Source organism: Myotis yumanensis, unplaced genomic scaffold, assembly GCF_028538775.1.
Source record: "Myotis yumanensis isolate MYYU_CA2020_CCGP unplaced genomic scaffold, mMyoYum1.0.hap1 SCAF_10, whole genome shotgun sequence".
NCBI classification, from domain to species: domain Eukaryota; kingdom Metazoa; phylum Chordata; class Mammalia; order Chiroptera; family Vespertilionidae; genus Myotis; species Myotis yumanensis.
In genome coordinates, this window is record NW_027223761.1 from 8,023,046 (window position 1) to 8,044,655 (window position 21,610).

Consider the following 21,610-nt stretch of genomic DNA (forward strand, 5'->3'; position numbering starts at 1 on the left):
TACTCTTTGGTTAAGATGAAGGGAAAACTAAACTCGGCTACCTTTCATTTTATTTTAACATCGGAATGCCCGCTTCTCTTCCCCCCAAACACGATGCTGGTGACCCTGGGTCACCGCGGGTCTGGTCAGGGCGCCCGCTGTCCTCTGCCGCTGAGTCCCGGCCCCAGACCAAGCTGGGGCTTCTGAGCCGGTGGGTGGTTCAGGTCTCGGGGGACCAGGTCAGCATTTCCAACCCCCAGAATAATTCCACTTGACGGAAAATAAGGGGGCGTGTCTTCCTGATGAAGAGCCTGTGGAGGGGAAGGTTGGGGTGGGCATCAGGCACAGGGCAACCTGGCTGCCCAGGGCACAGCCTAGAGGTTCAGCCCCTTGAGTGCCAGCCTCTGAACATCCCGACACAGGCCTCACCCACAGGAAGAGATGTTTGCCAAAAGCCCAGCCAGGGCTTTCCTGGACGTGCCCTTCACATAGACGGCGCCCTGTCAAACTCTTCAGTGTCAGGAGAAGTCGGTGACATGCCTTCGTAGAATAGAATACAGCAAAGACGTCATCTTTTTCTTTTTCCTTTTTAGAGAGAGTGGAAAGGAGGGGGAGAGATGGAGAGAGAAAAACATCAATGTGAGAGAGAGTCATTCATTGGTTGCCTCCCACATGTGCCCCGACCAGGGCCGGGGACCAAGCCAGCAACTGAGGTGCATGCCCTCGACCAGACTCAAACCTGGACGCTTCAGTCCATGAGCTAATGCTCCATCCACTGAGACAAACCAGCTACAGCCAGCATCATTTTTTTTTTTTTAATGAAATGACGGCTCTGCAAGAAAAACTTTTGGGTAACAATATAAAAAGATGTGCTAGGGGCTCAAAGAGGAGTCATCTGTACTCAGGGGTCTCCTAGTGTGTCCTGAGTTCTCTTTGTTCAGATGAGTTAAGTTCTCACCCATCATACCAGCCCCCAGCCTAAGGCCACACAAGCCCCATAAGGACAGGGGCATTAGGTGGCTGGCTGTCTCGCCGTGTGGCTTCCCAACTGCAGGGACCCCAGGCTGCCGTGCCCGTGCCCGTGGCCATGCAGGGTCTGTGGACAGGCAGCCGGTGTAAGGGACAGGACACTGGCCTTGGGAGAGGAGAGGAAGCTGAGATTATCCTCAGCGCTGCCCAGCCTGGCCGTGCATTTCCTCCCTGAGCCTGGTCCCAGCCCCAACGGCCTGCAGGCCAGGCGCACTAGCTTCCGGGGGGCCGAACAGAATACCACAGATGGGAGACTCAAAACAGCAGAAATTGCTCGGCTGGTGTGGCCCAGGGGTTGAACATTGACCTATGGACCAGGAGGTCACAGTTTGATTCCTGGTCAGGGCACATGCCCCGGTTGTGGGCTGGATCCCCAGTAGGGGGTGTGCAGGAGGCAGCCGATCAATGATTCTCTCTCATCATTGATGTTTATCTCCCTCTCCTTTCCTCTCTGAAATCACTTAAAATATTTAAAAGAAAAACAAACAGAAATGGATCCCCTCGAAGTTCTGGAGGCCAGATGTCCAAAACCAGGGTGTCAGCAGGGCTGCACTCCTTCCAAAGGCTGGAGGGGGCTCTGCCTGGCCTCTCCCGGCTCCCATGGCCGCGGGCAGTCCTTGGCGCTCCCTTGCATATAAACGCAGCACTCCGACCTCTGCCGCCCTCCGGCTTCACTCGCCTTCTCTGCAGGTCTGTGTTCTCTTCTTGTAAGGACACCAGTCATTGGACAGGAGCCCACTGTGCTCCTGTGTGACCCCATTCTAACCTGGTCACGTCTGCAGAGACCCTATTTCTAAATAAGGTCCCCTTCTGAGGTTCTGGGATTAGGACGTGGACCTAGCTTTGTGGAGGACACAATTCAGCCCACCCCACGAGGGCCGAGCTCCCCTCCCTGGGGCTGGCCCTCTCTCCCGTGCCCTTGGGGTGGGATGGGATCTCACGCGCCGTCCCTCCACCTGCAGTGCGCCCCGGGCGGCTGCCTGATGGAGCTCTGCATCCAGCTCAGCATCATCATGCTGGGCAAACAGCTCATCCAGAACAACCTGTTCGAGATCGGCATCCCGTGAGTACCGCCGGGCCGGGGGGCGGGATGATGCCGGGCCTGGGCCAGGACGGGGTGGGGGGCGTGGGGATGCCAGACAGGGAGGTGGTGAGGACAGAAGGGGAGGACCGGACGGAAGTCACCCCACAGGGAACGAGGAGGAGGCCGGGATTCTGCTCCCCGACTGGCCGAGGATGCAGAGTACCGACAGGTCCTGTAGAGGCTGCGCCTGCTTACCCAGCATCCTTCAGGAACCATGGCCCGGTCCCTCTTCAAGGCGCCATGATCTGCCTTCTCTTTCCGCCCTCCCAGGGTCCGCGTAGGCACAGCCAGACCCTCGGCACCCTCAGGGCCTCGCCGCGGTTTTAGGTGGCCCTTGCCCTCCCTGCGCCTCTGCTTCCTTAGACCCCTGCCTCCGGGGAAAGGGCCAAGAGGCCATGGACAGAGCAGTCCCGGCCAGTGCGGCCGCTCAGGGTGTGACGTGATGGCTCAGGGAATTAGGAGCACGGCTGGCGGTGCAGACTCAGCCCCCCAAAGCCCGCCCTCCTGGCAACCTGACCGAGTCCTGGCCTTGCTTTCAGGAAGATGAAGAAGTTCATCCGCTACCTGCGGCTGAAGCGCCAGAGCCCCGCCGACCACGACGAGCACATGAAGAGGAAGCAGCGATACGAGGCGGACTTCACGCTGGAGCCGTTTGGGGGCCTCACCCCAGAGTACATGGAGATGAGTGAGCAGGCGGGCTCGGAGGGAGGCGGGCCCCTGCTCACCAGGGACGGACAGCCCTGGTCACCTGCACTCGGGAGGGTGCCCGGGGGTGGCTTGTAACTCTCAGGCGGAGCAAGGGACAGATGAGGAGGTCAGGTGTGGCCACATGGCAACCACCCGGAGCCTCCCTGACCCGCCCCCCCCTCTCCTCCCCCTGCTCTGGCCACACAGGCCTCCCCACTGTCACCCAGACACTAGTGGCCACCTCCCTTGCACTAGCAGGCCCAGGAATGCTCTCCCCCTAATATTGGCACGACACCCCCTCTCCCTTCCCCAGGGCTCAGCACCGAGTGTCCACCCCAGAGGGTCTTCCTGACCACAGTGTTGAAAGGGGGCGGCCCCTCCCTGCCCAGCGGCTCCCCTCCACCCTCCCCACACACGGCTCCCATCACCCTCTGACATGGTCAGCTCGCCCCGTCCCCTCCCTTTCCTGGCAGGCCCCCTGCACCTAGAACAGGCCCAGGTGGACAGTGGGCGCTCAGTGCGTGATCGCTGATTGAACGGATGAGGGAAGGAGGCCTCAGAGGGGAGTGTCCCCTGGCCACCACGGACAGGTTATTTAAGACGTGGGTTCCCTGGCCCATCCCTGGTCTGTGCGGGCTGAGACCCGGGGCTGTGGATTTTAAAACAAACCCCTGGCAAACTGCGCGGTGAGGGGTGCGGGGCAGGGCGACCTCGGGCGGAGCTTCCTGCTTTATGGCAAGCCTGCCCTGCGCGCCTGTTGGCCCAGCTGGTCCGTGTAAGTCCCGCCCGGCTTCCCAGCGGTGCAAGGAGCACCGCGCCATTGACTCAGAAGGAAAAGAATCTGGAGGCTTGGAATAAAAGGAAGCAGTGTTGTGTTTGGAGGACATTCTCTGTTTCCTCCTGGAATAAAATCCAAGCTGAACCAGAGGCAGGTTGGCTGTTCCACCAGCATGGGGTGTGGGAGGAGGCCTCCCCTGCCTGCCCCGCCCCAGGGGGTGAGGGGGGTGGAGAGAGGCAGCCTGTGATGGGCTAAGAGAGGAGGTCGTTTCTCAGACGTTCATTTCTATGATGACTGGAGGTCGAGTCCCACGTTCCCCTGGATTTGATGAAATTAGGTCACGGGACAGGCTCCTCCTGCCCACCCAGGGAGCGCCCTGCTCCCCCGTGCCCCGAGCCGCTCTGGGAAGCTGGGATTGACTTATGGACCAGCTGGGTCAACAGGCGCAGGGCAGGCTCGCCATAAAGCAGGAAGCTCCGCCCGAGGTCGCCCTGCCCCGCACCGCTTGCCCGGGGGTTTGTTTTAAAATCCACAGTCCCAGGCCTCGCCTGGCTCAGACCAAGGATGGGCCAGGGAACCCGCCTTTTAAATAAGCTGTCCGTGGTGGCCACGGGCAGCCCCCTCTGGAGCTCTCTGCAGGAGTCTTCAGACCTTCCCACTCTGCACCCCATGACTGTTACCCCGCCACACCCGCTGCCTGTCTCCCCCTCGAGGCCAACTCACTGGGCACCCAGAGCACACGGGTGGCCGTATGCAGCAAGAAAAGGCCCCGCCAAGAATTTCCCACCCCCGCCCTCGCCCCATCGAGGCTCCAGCTGCCCTCCTGGCCCCATTCCTGGCCCAGCAGTGCAAGACGAGTGGGGGAACCCACAGCCTCAGCCTCAGCAGCCCCTGGCCCGCACGCTGAGCTTATCCAAGGGCCCCGTCACCCCCAGAGCCTTTAGACCGGACCAGTGTCCAGCCCAGAGGCCACATGGAGCCCCCACCGACGGTGCGGACAGTGGCCACACTCAGCTGCCAGGCATCTGACACCGTGACACCCTGTCAGCTCCTTGTTCACCGCCTGGCACCGAGCGCCTTGGCCGGGTCCTGTTGTGCAGTCCCCGAACCAGCAGCCCCACTCGCTTCCGCTCAGCGACCTTTTCCTGTCCCCTCCGGGTCGCCGGCCCTGTGCTGGCTGCAGTGTCCCCAGCGAAGAAACCACAGAGGCGGCCTGTCCGTGATGAGGATGAGGAGGGAGAGGGAGGGGCCTGAGGAGGGGGACATCATCCTGCACACTGGTCCCCGCCCGGCTCCCCGAGGCCCGATGGAAGGGGATGTTAAAGGCTTTTGGAGACGCTAGCAGGCCCCCCAAGTGCAGGAACCTCTGGCCGATGGGAGCGTAAGGGCCCATGCGAGGCCCTTCTAGCCCAGGCACGATGGCCGAGGCTGGGCCCTGATACTCCTGGGGCCTTTTTCCCATTACTGATTTTCTCTTTTTACTTTTCAATGACAGTTTACATTCAAGATAATTTTGTATTCTTTTTCAAGATTAAACATGTGATAAATGAGTACTTATGGACCAGCTGGGCCCATTGTTCAGGAGTCACACTGCTGGGTCACCTTCTTCCTCTGGAGGCAGGGCACCAGCCAGAACCCCAGTGGTCAGCTCCCAGGGCTCCTGGGCGGTGGGCACCCCCTCCCGTGTGGGAGGCTGATGGCTCCCTCTCTCTGCAGTCATCCAGTTTGGCTTCGTCACCCTGTTCGTGGCATCCTTCCCCCTCGCCCCGCTGTTCGCGCTGCTGAACAACATCATCGAGATCCGCCTGGACGCCAAAAAGTTCGTCACCGAGCTGCGCAGGCCGGTGGCCGTCAGGGCCAAAGATATCGGTGAGTGACCCACCGGCGGGTTGTGAGAGAGCACATGCTGGGTTTGGGGGAGGGAACCCGCTCTGCCCAAGCGAGAGTCAGAGCCAGCAAAGTGGGGCCAGGCAGGGGGTCCCCACAGGCTGCTCACTGCGCCTTGCCTGGATGGAGACTCAGAGTCTCGGGGTGGGGTGATGCACAACCCCAAGGCTCCCCCCTCCCCCCACCCCGGGGCAGGGTGATGTACAACCCCAAGGCTCCCCACTCCCCCCACCCACCAGCCTCCTAACTCCTGAGATGTATTGGCCACGGGAGTTAGTCCGGACACGTCTCACCACCCACCGCCCCAGGTCCTCCGGCTGCACTTCCCTTCAATGGTCCTCAACTTCCCCTCCCCACAAGGGACATTGTGTGCACCCCCAGAGCACAGAGCTAGACCAATGGGGAAGCTCACGGTAGCTGCTTAACAAGGGCCTTCCTACGTAGGGTATCATTTAATCATTTGATGTTCACAAGAAAGAAAGAAAAGGAGGGGAAACGCCCCCCTCCCCCTGATGAAGGGCTGGATTGCAGTGTGGCAGGACACCCCAGGGCCTTCCTTCCTGGGGGATCACTTTATCTTTCACAGTCGAGACATGATATTGCTAAATATGGGGGCTCCACCAGCCCTGCCAGGAGCTCCTCTGTCCTCTTGGGCCATCCCATCCCTGTCCTTGGCCGTGCCTTGGCCTCTGCTGGCCGATGGACCCGCCCATGGTAGCCAGACCTCCCCTCCCGCCCCCCATCCACCTCTGAGATGGCGTGGACTCCATCACAAGTGCGGTCTCTTAGGTTGAACTGTATGAAATCGCCATCTTCATGGCTCCGACATGGTCGCCTATTGGTGATTTTGTCCGGTTCCCATGCAACCCCACATTGGAGCTGTGGGACCCGTGATGAGGCCTGCGGGCCCGGCTTTGAGAGGAGCCCGGACACTTGGGCTTTCCTCAGGGAGGGACATCAGAGCCAGGACTCGAGTGTAGCAGCCATCCCCCTGCGTTCTGACACGTTAGTTTGCCCCCATCACAGACCACCAGCAAGGACTCAGAACAGACGCCCTCCCTACCCAACTTCCCGGTAGGATTCCATGTGGGATTTTTTTAAAATTTATTTTTATTGAGTTCAGAGAGGAAGGGGGAGGGAGAGATAGAAACATCAATGATGAGAGAGAATCATTGATCGGCTGCCTCCTGCACGGCCCCTACTGGGAATCGAGCCCGCAATCCAGGGCATGTAGGAATCGAACCGTGACCTCCTGGTTCATAGGTTGACGCTCAACCAGCGAGCCACACCGGCCGGGCTTGTGTGCAATTTTAAACAGCTGTTAAGGCCCTTGAACTGGCTGGCTCTCTGAGTCCCTTCTGGTCTGTGATGCTGCCTCACCCTCGCCTCCCCTCCCCTTCCCCCCCCCCATCCTCCCATCACATGGGTCGGAGCTCAGAGCACGTGAAGGTCCCAGAGTCAATGTTTCAGTCCCTGTGGACCAGGAGGCCACGTCCTCGAGTCAGATCAACTGGGTTTCCATCTCACACGTTAAAATGTAACAAGCCGGTCTTTGCTCATGGGCCACCCAAACCCAGGCGATGCTTGCAGACCCGCACCACCCGCCCCCCGCCCCCCCCCCCCCCCCCCCGCCGCCCGCCCCGAGACTGAGACACGGCAGCAGGCTTCAGTTAGCGCATCACACCTGCTCCAAGGACCACCCCAGGGAGCAGGTCTGGCATTGAACGTCTCCCGGAGGTTCAGCTGTCGGGTGGCAAGATCCTTGGTCCCACTTTCCAGATGGGAAAACCGAGGCTAGAGGGTTGACAGCCATGCGGGGATCTCCCAGAGCCTCACACCTGTGTGAGGAGAGTGGCCTCCAGAAGCTTATGCTGCACCAAAGGCCTCGCCAGGGGTGGCAGGGGCCTGCTCGCCACACACTGGACAGTCCTTGGGAAAGCTGGACCCCGTGCCCAGTGGCAGTAAAGGAAAGAGTGCGGCCTCCTGTCACTCTTCCTTATGATTCTCAGGTGCCCGCAGGCCCCGGTCCGGTGTTTGCTTTGGCGCCCTTTGCTTGGCAAAGCCTGGCTGCCCCCTGCAGCCACATCCCAAAAGTTGCCAACCCACCAGGGTGGGAGGAGCCTGGGCAGCCTCCGGCCTCTGCACTCCACTGTGGCCGTTGTTCCCACTGCGAGCAAGGCTTGGAGCAGGTCTCCAGGGCCTGGGGGAGGTTGGCTCTGGTTCTTTCGGATCACCGCTCACTTCCTGGTTCCTGTATGGTTGGTTGGAGGCATAACCTGCCTCCTTTCACGGGTTTATTTATGGGCTTCTTCGCTGTAACCTTTTCCTGAAGAGGCTTTTGTATTCCTCCTGTGATCCGTGCAGGGCCCCGAGGGGACGGAGGGCCCCAGTGGCCCCTGTGACCTGCACCCACGGGCGGGGTGGCTGGGGGAAGCTCTGCCACAAAGGCCCGGCGCCTGCATCTTGCTGCCTGGGCACGGAGAGGGAGGGCGCTGCAGGGGACCCAGCCCTGTGCGTGGGAACCGGCTCCAGCTTCCCAGCCCTGACCTCTGACACCAGATTAACCCACTTCCGGCTCTCAGCCTCCTTCTGCGGAGCCTCCGGGAACAAACTCCTGCCGGCATTCCGCTCCGGGCGCCGCGTGTCGTCACGGGTGACTACACAGCCCTGTCATGTTCCTGGAAATGGGTCTCAGCACCTGGGATGGCAGAGGCACCTTGAAGAAGGCAGCCCCCCCCCCCCCCCATAAAGGAAGCCCAGAGGTTTTTCCCACGAGCGTGGTCCCTGGCGCCTGGGGATCCGCAGGGCAGCCGTCCTCACCATGGAGCTCGGCTAGGCACCTGGGGAGAGTCAAGACACCGAGACAGGCTGGTCTGGCCCTGGTTTTGCACTTGTTTTTTGTTTTTTAATATATTTTATTGATTTTTTACAGAGAGGAAAGGAGAGGGATAGAGAGTTAGAAACATCGATGAGAGAGAAACATCGATCAGCTGCCTCCCGCACATCTCCTCCTGGGGATGTGCCCGCAACCCAGGTACATGCCCCTGACCGGAACCGAACCTGGGACCCTTCAGTCCACAGGCCGACGCTCCATCCACCGAGCCAAACCGGTTTCGGCAGGTTTTGCACTTGTTAAGCGGGACCCCACGATTCTGGTGTGGGGGTCACTCCGAGGACCACTGGCCGCCATGTGAAGGCGCTGTGGCACCTGCAAGACAGGCTTCGCTCCCAACCTGGGGAAAGCTCTGCTGGCCCACCCGTTCCCTGCTGCCACCAGCCCGGCCGTGGACCCATTTCCTCGTGCTGAGCTCAGCTGCCTCCCGAGGGAGCCCCCTACCCAGAGACGGCAACCTCCCCCAGGCTACCTGAGCCCCAGCACCCCAGCACCCCAGCTCTGAGGTCGCAAACTCAGGCCCCACAGGTGGGCCGCATGAACGGGAGATGGGCCCACACAGGATGCTGACACGGCCACGGAGCACGTGATGGGCCGAGTTCCTGCTCTCAGGGAAGACCAAAGGGAACCACACCAACTTGTGTCTGGATTCGGTCGGCCCTCCCACGGCCGCAGGACTGCTGACCGGAGGCCGGGCCAGCAGCAGGGGGCGCTGTCACAGAATCCTCACAGGCCGGCGGGGAGTAAGAGAGCTGGCCTCGGGCGCTGCCTCCAAGCCTGTGGTTTCTAGCTTCTGGGCCACACAGACCTGGAATCATGTCCTTGCAGACCACCAGCATGCACCCCCAAATCGGGGCCCAGGGGGCGCCCAGGTGCTCACTGCTCTCCTGCCCCAAAGCAGCCTCCGCCCTGAGTAGAGAAACCCCACCCGCCACAGACTCCCCTAGTGCCAGTCGCACCAACAGGCCAGGCTGGGCCGTGGTCCTCTCCTGCCCTTTCCGAGAAGTGCTGGTTGTCCCCGGAATCAGATCTGGTTCAGCGACAGGGTTCCCGGCCCAACAGGACTGGGTTAGGGTCACTGGGCTAGGAGGCACTGGGCCCCTCCCAGGAGTCGCAGCATCAAGGCCCTAACAGGCAGGTCCCCCAGATAAGGCACTTCCTTCCTGGGCCCGGCTGCCAGGGGGGCCGTGGCAGAGCACCTGCTCCTCCAGGGCAGCCGGATCCTTCTCACCTGCGCTCAGGTGCCTCGGGAAATGGTCTTTACACCCAGGACCCCACACTACGTCTGACGTGTCCCTAAATATAGGGACAGAAGGAAAGAGCTGCCGTAACAGTTCTAGTCACCAACCCTCTGGGCGTGGCCTCGAGTTACCGTGCCGTGGGCTCTTATGGGCAAGAGCTGCACCCGACTTGAATCTTTGTCGTAGAAAAAACGGCGGCGTCCAAGCCCATCAGTGGGTAAACAGGCTCACGGGAGCTTGTTCAGGACGACGGAGGGACCAGCTGGTTGGAAGCACTCATTTAGAAGTTAGGATTTGCTTACGAGCAGCTGGCAGACCTGCAGGAGCCCAGGCTCCGGGGTCAGCAGGTGCCTGTCTGGGCCAGCAGCCGGGTCCCTGAGACCCGCCGCAGGGGCTAACACTGTGCTTCTGCCTCCCCAGGAATCTGGTACAACATTCTCAGAGGCATCGGGAAACTTGCCGTCATCATCAACGTAAGTGACTGCAGTCGGGCACAGGGAGGCCCTGGCTGAGCTGGCTGGCAGCCCGTCGCCCCTCCCAGGAGCTGGGCACCCTCTGCTTTCAACCTGGGCAGGGCCACGGGCTGGCAGCAGCGTCTTCTCTTTAGAAGTGTCCCTTGGTCGTGTTGAGACGTTGTGGGGAGCTTTAGGCGGGAATCACAAATTCTTTTTTTTTTTTTAATATATTTTATTGATTTTTTACAGAGGAGAAGGGAGAGGGATAGAGAGTTAGAAACATCGATGAGAGAGGTCGATCAGCTGCCTCCTGCACGCCCCCCAGTGGGGATGTGCCCGCAACCAAGGTACATGCCCTTGACCGGAATCGAACCCGGGACCCTTCAGTCCGCAGGCCGACGCTCTATCCACTGAGCCAAACTGGTTCGGCATCACAAATTCTTGAGCAAAATTCTCCACCATGCCCACCTTGACCCCTAAGTCCACTCTCCCCAGAGTCCTGAGAATAAACAAGGGAGAGACAGAGACAGAGAGACATTGAGAAAGAGAGATTCCTCATAGGCAATTTTTCTGCTCTTTTTTTTTTTTTAAGTGCCTGGCCGGTGTGGCTCAGTTGCTTGAGCATCATCCCGTGCACTGAAAAGTTGCAGGTTCAATTCCCAGTCAGAGCACATGCCTGGGTTGCAGGCTCCATCCCTGGTAGGGGGTGTGCAGGAGGCGGCCGATTGATGTTTCACTCTCACATCGATGTTTCTCTAAACTCTCTCTCCATCTTCTTCTTCTCTCTAAAAATCAATTTTTAAAATCTTAAAAAATATATTTAAAAAAAACACGAGGCATGAGGATTGTACAGTGGGTGTTGTTAGTCCTGTGTAACCAGAAGAAAAATGGAGGCACAGAGAGGTTAGGTGACTAGCCCAAGGCCACACAGCTAGTAAGAGGCTGCCAGCATTCATCCCATGCCTTCCCACCCAGGGGTGATGTGTTCCCAGCTCCGTGGGCTGCCGGAGGGGCTGACAGGAATGCCCCCAACCCTTCATGTGTTCCCTGGGCCTTTGCTCACATCACTAACTCATGGGCAGAGTGTCCCGCGAGCAGGCCCAGGGCCACGGGTCCTGTGCTCACTCTGCTGTTCCGCCCAGGCCTTCGTGATCTCCTTCACGTCGGACTTCATCCCCCGCCTGGTGTACCTGTACATGTACAGCGAGAACGGGACCATGCACGGCTTCGTCAACCACACCCTCTCCTCCTTCAACGTCAGCGACTTCCAGGACGGCACGGCCCCCAACGACCCCCTGGACCTGGGCTACGAGGTGCACATCTGCAGGTACCACTCCCCGCCCCTCCCAGTGAAAAGCCCGCTTTCTGGGAGAACCCGGTTCAAGCCAGGATTCTTTCAGGGGCAAGTCACGGGACAGCTCAGTGGTACTGCGAGAAATAAAAGATCCCTTCGTTCTTTTAACTAGGAAGTCCAGAGTAGCTTCAGGCATGGCTGGATCCAGGTGCTACCGCTTGCCATCAGGGCCACTTGGGTGCTGCCTCCCGCCTTTGTCTCGTCCGTGCAGGCATGGTTTTCTGGCAGCAGGGAGGTCCCCCAGCAGCTCCGGCTTTGTACCCTTCGGCCCAGCAGGCCCGGGGGCAAGAATGGCTCCTGCCCAGTAGTCAGCAGTCCCAGGCCCGAGTCTCGTGGACTCTGCAGGCGCTGCTGATGGCGCTGCAGCAGCAGACATTCCCGGCTGGCGAGTGATCAGTGGGCAGCGACATGGTGCCCTGCGTGCTCTGTGTCAGGGAGGGGCCCATATTTCAACATACACATAGATGGGCACAGGCACCCAGGAAAGGCAGAGGATGGCGCGCTCCAACCCTCCGCCTGTCCTACCGCAGGCAGGTGCCCCAGGTGCCGGGCGGGCAGAGCCCAAGCCCCAGCCTCCGGCTCGTCAGGAGCACCAGTACCTTTGTGTTGTCTGAATGTTCATGCCAAGAACACGCTCAGGCTTGACCTATTTGTCTAAACTGAATTTTAGAGGAAGGATGATTCTGAAGAAAGAAAGGCAGGGAGGTATGAGGCCATTTCATTAGAAATCCCCTCAGGAGTGTCAGTGCTGATGTCATAGGGTCAGCCTTGGGTCTTAGAATCAGGAAGCAGGTCACAGGCATTGGTTAAGGAGGCAGCTCCCCAGCCCATGCTGCAGCCCATGTTCAGGTGTCGTGCTCACGTAGTGGAAGGCCAGGGAGCAGGGTGAAGGCCCCATTATTTTAAGTATCTTGTTGCTTTTACCCCCGTGGACGTGGAAGACTGTGGGCCAGACCACTGCTCTCCCCAGAATTCGCTTTCAGCCAGGTCCACCCCATCCTTTGGCCGTGATCATGGGCTGCAGGTGCTGTGAGCTCCACGCCTCCACTGGCCGCGCCCGTGACAACCCACTTCCCGGAGGAGCTGGCTGTGGGAGGAGCAGCGCGGAGCCCAGCCTGGGGCGGTGGGTGTGAGAGGTGGCAGAGCAGAGCTGAGAGCTGTGATGCTGGTGGCTACCATTTGTTCCTGTACTAAAACAGGCCTTGTCTCATGTAATGCTCACAGCCATCCCCAGAGAGGACATCAATATTGTTATTCTCTCCAGGGGAGCTAGCAGGTGGCTAAGGAGAGCCACGCAAGGAAAAAAGAAAAGATCATAGAGGTCAGTGCAGGTGGTGGCATCTGGACAGATCTGTAAGTGGGCTTTGAGGGATGCATAGGAGTTTGCCAGGTGACCCAAACACATTTCCCAGTCTCCCGATGCAGCAGGCCTTGAGCACAGAAAGGAGGACACGTGTGTGGCTTCTGATGCTGGGAGAACACGGGCTGCCTGTTCCCATCGGAGTTCAGGTTGTGCAACTTCTGGGTCGCTCAGCAGCTGGCACCAGACTGTGGGTTCCCAGCCCAATCCTATCTCCGGGGTTGGCAGCTTAGCCCTCCCATCCAGCTCACTCCAGAGATAACGCTCTGTGGGTGAGGAGCCCTGTTGGTTGTGTTCCCTGCTGCGTCTGCTCCCTGGACTGGGGCCTGGCACATGGTAGCTGTTCAGTAAAGGCACACGATGTGAATAAGTGAGGGAATGCCAGGCAGAGGCCCAGAGAGGCCAGGCGATGGTGCAGGGACACACAGCAAGGCAGTAACTGGGTTGGGGTCCAGGCCAGGGCTACTGTGCCCACAGAGCCGGTGCCGCCCCTCCTCCGCTCCCCCACTGGACCTCAGCTTTTCAGTGACCAGCACGGGCCACACCTGTGGCCCCCTAGCCTGGAAACTGCGGGCATTTTTTCTGAGGGCATTTCCAATGCAGAGGGGCATCAGCCCATTAAACCCAAGCACCCCCGGATTTCAGGGAGCAGTTGGATGGGCCTAGGTGGAGACAGAACCCTGGGTCCTCACCCTGGGCATCTCTGGGCCTGCGTGAAAGAGGAAGGGGATGGAGAGACCGGAAGCTCAGGAGGTGCCCATCACTCCCACTTGGCAGAGTGGTGGGCAGAAGGAGGGACAGAGGCAGGCACGGGGGAGGGGTGTGAGGCGCTGGTCTCTCCGAGCAGGAAGTCATTAGGCAATGTCTAAACGTGGTAACTGGGAAGGAGAGGTGGACTGTATTAGTCAGAGATAAGGCGGTCACAGCCAAGAGGCTGTGGCTGGAAGAGAGAGGAGTGCCCCTGGGCACTGGGCCCCCTGGGGCAGTTGCCAGGCAGGCCCCAGCCACGCCACTTGTATGTTTAACCTCCTCCACAGGCCACGCTGAGAAAACATGTCGTTCTTTCCAGTAGTTTCCGCTGCAAAGACTGGGCAGGTGGCTTTCAGACTGGGTTTCAGCAGACCCAGCCTGAGTTTTGTGGACCGCAGGTGTGGGTCAAGGTTAGGGGAGCCAGGCTTAGGGACCCCCACCCACTTCAGCCAGGGAAGCCCCGCTCGCTTGGTTTGACCTCCCGGGGTTTCCGGTGGGACTTCTTTTGGAGATAGGGTTTCACCAGATGGTCCCAGAGCCTCCTTCTGGGGCCCCACAGCTGGGCCTCCAGGGACACTTAACTGGGGCCTCACTTTCCGCAAAGCCCCTCGGGCCCTGCCAGCCCACGGTGGTTCCCTCCAACATGGAGAGACTTCCACCAACATGGAGAGACTTCCTGTCACCTGGGCGGCGGGGCTGCCCCTGGCGAGGCTCTGGCCTCAGGGGCCACGTGGTGCTGGGCAGAACCCCAGGGTCCTCTCGCAGCCCCCCGATTCCTGCCGGCGTTTGCAGGTACAAAGACTACCGGGAGCCCCCGTGGTCGGAACACAAGTACGACATCTCCAAGGACTTTTGGGCCGTCCTGGCGGCACGGCTGGCCTTCGTCATCGTCTTCCAGGTACGCCGGGGCCCCGCGTCCAGGAGTTTGAGAGTGTGTCAGGCAGGGTCCGGGCAGCAGGGTTCCGAGCCGCAGAACTGCGGGCGTGCCCACGGAGGCATCAAAGATCCCTCCTTTTGTGGGCTGTTTTCATGTTATCAATTGCTTGAAAGCCTTGACACTTGTCTTATTTGGTGATGCGTGACCCAGCGGGTCATCTCCGAAGCCTCCCAGCCAAGGAATTCCGAATCCTCCAGAGGCCTTTCCTGTTTACGGAGCTCAGATTCTCAAGCAGGCCGGCTGCCCTGGCTGGTGGCTCAGTCGGTTAGAGCGTCACCCACTACCCCCAGGTTGTGGGTTCGATCCCCAGGGCAGGGCACATACAGGAATTCAGCCAATGAGTGATGATCATGCAAGTGGAATAACAAACTGGTGTTTCTTTTTCTCCCTCTCTCTCTCTAAAAATCAATAACGGTAAAATTTTCAAAAGAAGGCTGGCAAACGTGTCGGGAGGGGCTGCTGGCAGGTCTCCTGCCTCAGTTATACCTTCCAGGAAACCGAGGCCCAGGAGCTCCAAGGGGGTGGCCAAGGCCACGGGCAGGGGCGTGACAGGGGGCAGCGCTGCCAGGTGGGGAGAGGCGGGGAGCATTTTCCGGGGTCCTCCTTCCCACCCCCACGCGCTGACTGTCCTTCCAGAACCTGGTCATGTTCATGAGCGACTTCGTGGACTGGGTGATCCCGGACATCCCCAAGGACATCAGCCAGCAGATCCACAAGGAGAAGGTGCTGATGGTTGAGCTGTTCATGCGGGAGGAGCAGGGCAAGCAGCAGCTGCTGGACACGTGGATGGAGCGGGGCCCGAAGAAGGGCGAGTCCTGCGGCAACCACAGCCCCCAGGCCGGCCCAGACGGCCCCGAAAACCACGGGGGCGCCCTGTAGCGGCCCCGGCGCCCAACCGACGGGCACCTCTCCCGGGCAGGCGGCCCACCCCCACCAGGTCGGGTGGCTCCTGTGTTTGCAGCAAACCTTGAAGACCACCTTCTGATAGGACAACATTTTTTAAAATCTTTTTTCTGGGTTTCTGTTTTTTTTTCCCTTGTTTTTGCACAAACCCATGATGCAGGGAATTTTTTTATCTTTTCTCTTGGAGTTAATCAGAATGGTTGCTGGGATAGGGTGGTGCGGGCGGCAGAGGCGGCCTTTGCGGGGCAGTCCTGGCGTCTCCCCCCTCCCCCCACGGTGGCCGTGAGCAGAGGCGCCGGGGAGCACCTTCTGTAATCCCCCTGGCACCCTGACAGGTGGGAACAGCACCCGAGGCCCTGGGCACATCTGGTGCCACCTGGAGGGGGAACGGAGAGGAATGAGCCATTTGAGACCAGTTCCCTGAGACCTCGCCTGCCTCTAGGTCAAGAGAGCGAGCCGATTTCCATCACCTTTTCTGTAGGCTCAGAAGCAGGCTCTCTGGTCAGGAGAGGTGGCCTGGCCATGTCGGCCAGAGGGGGTGGGAGCATCCAGCTTACGCCTGAGAGCCAGCGGGGGCAGGTCCCGCCAGGAGCCACACCTGTCCCCTCCCCACCCCACCCCACTCCCGCGCCGGGAGCTGGCCTCACAGCTGTCCCCTTTCCTCATGGGCAAAGCCCAGCAACAGGACAGCAGGCAGTGAGCGGTCACCTGGAGGCATCTAGGGGCGACAGTGGTTTCAGGAAGTCTAACGGCTCCCAGGGTTCGGTCACAGCTTTAGGATATTTATTGAGGGTTTGTTGTTGTTTTTTAATCGATTCTACGGTGGATTTGAAGGGTTTTTTTTTTTCCTGTAGCTAAAAGGTGGAAGGAATTTCTTTTACTAGTTAACCAAGTATCATTGAGAGGAATTTAAAATACTGTTACTACCAAAGATTTTTATTAATAAAGTCTTCTATTTTGGTAACACTTCTCTATATTTTTACTCACAGGAATGTTACTGTTGGAGAGTTAGGATTTTAAGAGCTTGTGTACACAGGTCTTGTGGGTGTCGGGGGGTCCAAGCCTCGAGCACCCAGAGAAACACGGGAGAGAAGGAGACGCACGGCGTTTGTCGCGATCGTGGGGTCGGCTGCCTGCCCTGATCATAGTCTGCAGGCGGCGACGTCCCTATGTGCTAAAATCGCGCCATCGGATGCTTCTGTGTTCTTGTGTACAGGAAGTTGTGTGAAATGAGGGTTTTGTATATGAATATTGTATTAAAAACTAGGTGATTACCAAAAATCCTCTCATGGAAACCTTTTTTTTTAAAGTGAATGTGCACAGATCCGGAAGCCGTGGCTAGACATTCCCCTGAGTAAATGTGTGTGCGTGGCACCGTCCTCACGGAACACTGTCCGGTGACATCTGCCCCAGGAGGCTCCCCGGGCTCCCCGTGTCCCAAGCCCCAGGGCGGAGCTGAGAATTCGGGAGGGACTTGGGGGCATCCGTCATCTTTGGTGAGACACATGGAGTGCTGTGGGTGTTCCTGGGACTTCCCCTCAGAGTGTGTGCGTGTGCACGTGTGTATGTGTGCATGTGTGCAGGGGCGTGTGTGTGCATGTGTTCATGTGTGCATGTGTCTGTGTGTGCGTGTGTGTATGCCGGGGCTTGTGTGTGCACATATGGGCTTATGTGTTTACTGGTATATGTGCGTGTGTGTGCAAGTGTGTATTTGTGTGTGCCTAGTGTGTGCACGTGTGTGCATGTGTGTGCATGTGTTTATATGTCCTTGTGTCTGTGTGTGCACACGTGTGTGTTGGGATGGGAGTTGTCGCACCTTCCCAGCAGCCTCTTCCATGAACCCCAAATCCTGACCCCTGATCCCACCCAACAGAGTATTTGGGATTTCATAAAGCTAAACCTTCCCGCCAACCTTTCAGGGACCAACCTAGAGTCACCAGTGTTTTCCTGTGGCTAAGTGGGGGCACCTGCTTTTAAACCACCACCGAGAACCGCCATCATTTGGTGAAAGAAGGGGCATTTGTAATATCAAACTTCAGCGGGCAGCACACCCTGTCAGCTGGACACTCGCCGCAGGAGCCGCTCAGGCTAGCGGGGTCCCGCACTCCTCCGAGGCCTTCCCTGCCGCAAGCCTCGGGCGCCCTCTGGTGGCCATGTGCCTCCATCCCCAAGAAAACCTCAGCAGACCGCAAGGGCCCAGTGTCCTGGTTACTCGCTGTCAAGAAAGGCCTTCTGGAGCTGTGGGACCGCACTCTAGGTCAGTGATGGCGAACCTATGACACCCGTGTCAGAGGTGACACGCAAACTCATTTTTTTGGTTGATTTTTCTGTTAAATGGCATTTAAATATATAAAATAAATATCAAGAATATAAGTCTTTGTTTTACTATGGTTGCAAATATCAAAAAATTTCCATATGTGACACGGCACCAGAGTTAAGTTAGGGTTTTTCAAAATGCTGACACGCTGAGCTCAAAAGGTTCGCCATCACTGCTCTAGGTCCTAAACAGAGGGCAGCACCCAGGGCCAGTGTCGCAGGAACCCCTCCCTCTCCTGGGTCCTCCCTGAAGCCCGAGGGCTCATGGTGGCACCTGCCCCGTTTGACAGATGAGGACACAGCGTCAGAGCGGGGCGGTGACTTGCCCAAGATCACAGGCTCCGTAGCACCTAAGCCAAGACCTTATGGAGGCTGGCACTCAGGCCCTACAGACATTCACTCATGCCCCGCTCACAGAGAGAGCCATGGACCAAGCAGACACCGCCCCTGCTCTCGGGGGATGGCTTCTTGCAGAGGGCGCCAGATGCTGAACCGGAAAATGAACACCAAAACAGATAGCTTCAGAGGAAGAAAGGGGTGCTGATGAACATAAACAGGGGGTACCACGGACAGACTGAGTTGGTCAGGGAGGCCCCTGGGGAGCTGAGCAATGAGGAGCCAGAACGTAAAACCCTGGAGAGGAAGGCAGGACAGTTCAGGCAGCGGGAACAGCCAGTGCAAAGGTCCTGAGGCAGCAGTGTGCTGGGCTAACTCTAGGAGCAGCAAGGACAGCGTGGCTAGAGCAAAGGGCAGGGGAGGCCACCAGAACCAACTCACGCAGGGGCTCCCGGCCACATGAGGACAGTGAGCTTGGTGCTAAGTGCCATGGCAAAGTAAGGGTGGTTTTAACCAGGCAGTGCCAGGATCTGATTCACATCTTAGTCTTTGCAGCTGTTGGGTGGGAACCCCGAGAGGAGAGAGCTGCAGAAGTCCAGGTGAGCCAGGGTAGGCTTGGACAGGGGTGGTAGAAGTGGTGGAGAAAGAGCAACAATGTCAGAAAGACTCGCAATCTCACAGTGGAAGGATTCCCCAGAGATCAGCTGGTTGGTCGGTGCCATTACTTCACAGCGGGCACAAGGAGGCCCAGAGAGGGTCAGAGCTCCACTGTGGTCACACAGCAGGCTGCACAGCCGTCTTTCACACCCAGGCCCTGTGGCACCTAGGGCCGAACACTTTTGCTTCTGGCCCCCGGGTGGTGTGGGAATGGGCAGGAGTCCGTCCCCCGGCATCTGATGTGGGGTTTGGGGCAGCCCTCCCCAGAGGGTGGAGGCTGGTGTGAGCTGCATCCAGCCCCACAACCTCCGTTTGATAGGTTCAGAATTAGTTGATATTTGAGTGAATTTAATATAGAAAAACCAGTTAAATCCACATAAAAATCCTGGCTTGCTGTTCTCTTGAAAATTCTCCCCCATTGATGACACGGCCCCATTTTTTCACCGTGTTACCTCTCACGTGTGACTGGGGGCGGTTGCCCTTCTTCAGATGGTGCAAGTCCTCTCCACCCACCACAGTCCACCTCCCACCCTCCCAAACGTGCCTGCCCACAGCCCACAGGGGCAGCTGAGACTATGGCTGCCGGAGCCACTGGCTTTCTAGACGAGCCCAGGGCAGGTCCTTTTCCTGAGATGCAGAACCAGCTGTGGGGGTGCCTGGAACAGAGCTTGGCCAAGGCGTGTGCTGGGACACAGCTGTCCTCACCCCAAGGCTGGACTCAGAGCCGGGCACCCACATCCCCACCTCCCACACATTCACCTGCAGGCTCCTAGGGGCCATTTACATGCTCCCTAAAATGACCCCCAGCACAGGTGTCGGTGTCTCCACGCTTGGGCAGCACTCATTTACCGTCCACGTTCTGTAGGAGCCACCACCAAGTGGGAAAGTGCTGACCCTGCAAGGAACAGACCCGGAAGGAGCAGTGGCCCAAGGCCGGGCACAAAGAAGGCACCAGAAGTACCAAGTGAGTGAATGGATGATGGGTGGCTGGGAGAATGGATGGATGGATGGATGGATGGATGGATGGATGGATAAGTGGATGGGTGGATAGATGGGTGAAAGGGTACATGGACAGGTGATTGGGAGGATGGATGGGTGGATGGATGGATGGATGGATGGGTGGGTGGATGGATGGATGGATAGATGGGTGAATGGGTGCATGGATGAGTGGCTGGGAAGATGGATGGATGGATGAATGGATGGATGGATAGATGGATGGATGGATGGATGGGTGAATGGGTGCATGAATGAGTGACTGGGAAGATGGATGGATGGGTGGGTGGATGGATGGATGGATGGATGGATGGATGGATGGATGGATGGATAGATGGATAGATAGATGGATAAATAAGTAGATGGGTGGATAGATGGGTGAATGGGTACATGGATGGGTGGCTGGGAAGATGGATGGATGGATGGATGGATGGATGGATGGATGAATAAGTAGATGGGTGAATGGGTGCACAGGTGGGTGGCTGGGAGGATGAATGAATGGATGGATGGATAAGTGGTTAGGTAGACAGATCAGTGAATGGGTACATGGATGGGTGGTTGGGAGGATGGATGGATGGATGGATGGATAAGTGGTTAGGTAGACAGATCAGTGAATGGGCACATGGATGGCAGGCAAACAGACTGACAACTGAGCTTTTCTGCCTTTGAGCTGCGTGGGCCTTGGAATCAACTGGCATGTTGGTGTTGGAGGAGTGTTGGTGGAGGAGGTTAGGGGTTACGTGGGAGGTAGGTAATGCCTCTGGCCCGCAGATAGGCCCACAGCCTCTGGCAGAGGAGCTGACACCTGGCACACTGACTTGGGCAGCACAGACACCTCAGCCAGGTTTCCTCAGAGGAGTTGGTGTGAGCCCCCGGGTCAGGATCCTGGGATGCACCCAGGGAAAAGGCAGCTTGTGAAACTGAGGCCTGATTTCCTCAGCTCTGCCGATACTTATTTACTGTGATCCATTCTCCCTCTCCCCTTCTCTTCCTCCCACCCCCATGCCCCCACTCTCCCCCACACACTGACGTGTAACACAGAAAACTGCACGTACCTTAAGTGTCTAGACAACTGCCACAAAACCCACACCTCTGTAGCCAGGACTCAGAAGCCTCCCTTGGTGCTCCCTTCTGGTCACCCCTCCTCACCCAACTGTAACCAGGGTCCTGAACCCCTGTGCTGAGTTCCAGCTGCGTTAACGCTGGTCCCTGGGTTTGTTTATAGGTGGCTGCTGCCCTCTGCTGGCTTCCTGTGGGAACTGCACTTTCGGAGGAAAAGAGCCTGCAGGTGGGCCAGGGCTGGTTTTCTGTCTGCTGTTGGGGCAAATTACCACAAATTCAGTGGCTTCAAACAACACACATTTATTAACTTCTAGTTCCATAGGTGAGACGTCTGACACAAGTCTCACTGGGCTAAAACCAAGGTGTCAGCAGGGCCAGACCCACCCCACAATCTTCAAGCCAGTGTTGGCGGGGGTCCTTCTCACACTGCCATCTCTCTAGTTAGATTGCATCAAAGGATACAATCGACAGAGTTAAATGGCAATTCACCAAATGGGAGGCAATGTTTGCACATCATATATCTGATGTAGGACTCATATCTGGAACATATGATTCTCTCTCTTCATTGATGTTTCTATCTCTCTCTCCCTCTCGCTTTCTCTCTGAAATCAATAAAAAATCAATGCATTTTTTAAAAATTTACCATCACAAGCACCACCTATCTGCAGAATGCTCCCAAATTCACATCACTGCCCAGATCTCTGTCCCAAACCCTCTTCCTGTGCATCCCACTGTCCAGTCAACATGTCTAATAGGTCCTTCCCCAAACCCACCCACCCCCACCTTCCCCAGGTGAGTCAATGCACAAGCACCTTCAGGTCCTCTTGTTTATGTGCACCCCCAAATCTGAAGAGGGCCTCACCCCTCTCACCCCCTGCACTGCACTCGGTCCAGGCACTCTCCTCCCGC

At 58.0% G+C, this 21,610-nt stretch overlaps 1 protein-coding gene across 4 annotated transcripts in view; it reads left to right on the top strand.

The window, feature by feature from the left end:
• ANO1 (anoctamin 1) overlaps positions 1–16,618 on the top strand; it is a 73,516-nt gene extending 56,898 nt beyond the window's left edge. For all 4 annotated transcript variants that reach the window (XM_070427713.1, XM_070427712.1, XM_070427711.1 and 1 more), the window contains 7 exons: positions 1,971–2,071; positions 2,632–2,777; positions 5,274–5,426; positions 9,999–10,051; positions 11,176–11,360; positions 14,290–14,395; positions 15,071–16,618. In XM_070427713.1, the coding sequence (XP_070283814.1) occupies positions 1,971–2,071; positions 2,632–2,777; positions 5,274–5,426; positions 9,999–10,051; positions 11,176–11,360; positions 14,290–14,395; positions 15,071–15,313 (987 nt within the window). In that variant the 3' untranslated portion in view covers positions 15,314–16,618. The remainder of the gene's footprint in view (positions 1–1,970; positions 2,072–2,631; positions 2,778–5,273; positions 5,427–9,998; positions 10,052–11,175; positions 11,361–14,289; positions 14,396–15,070) is intronic.
• Positions 16,619–21,610: the final 4,992 nt, after the last annotated feature.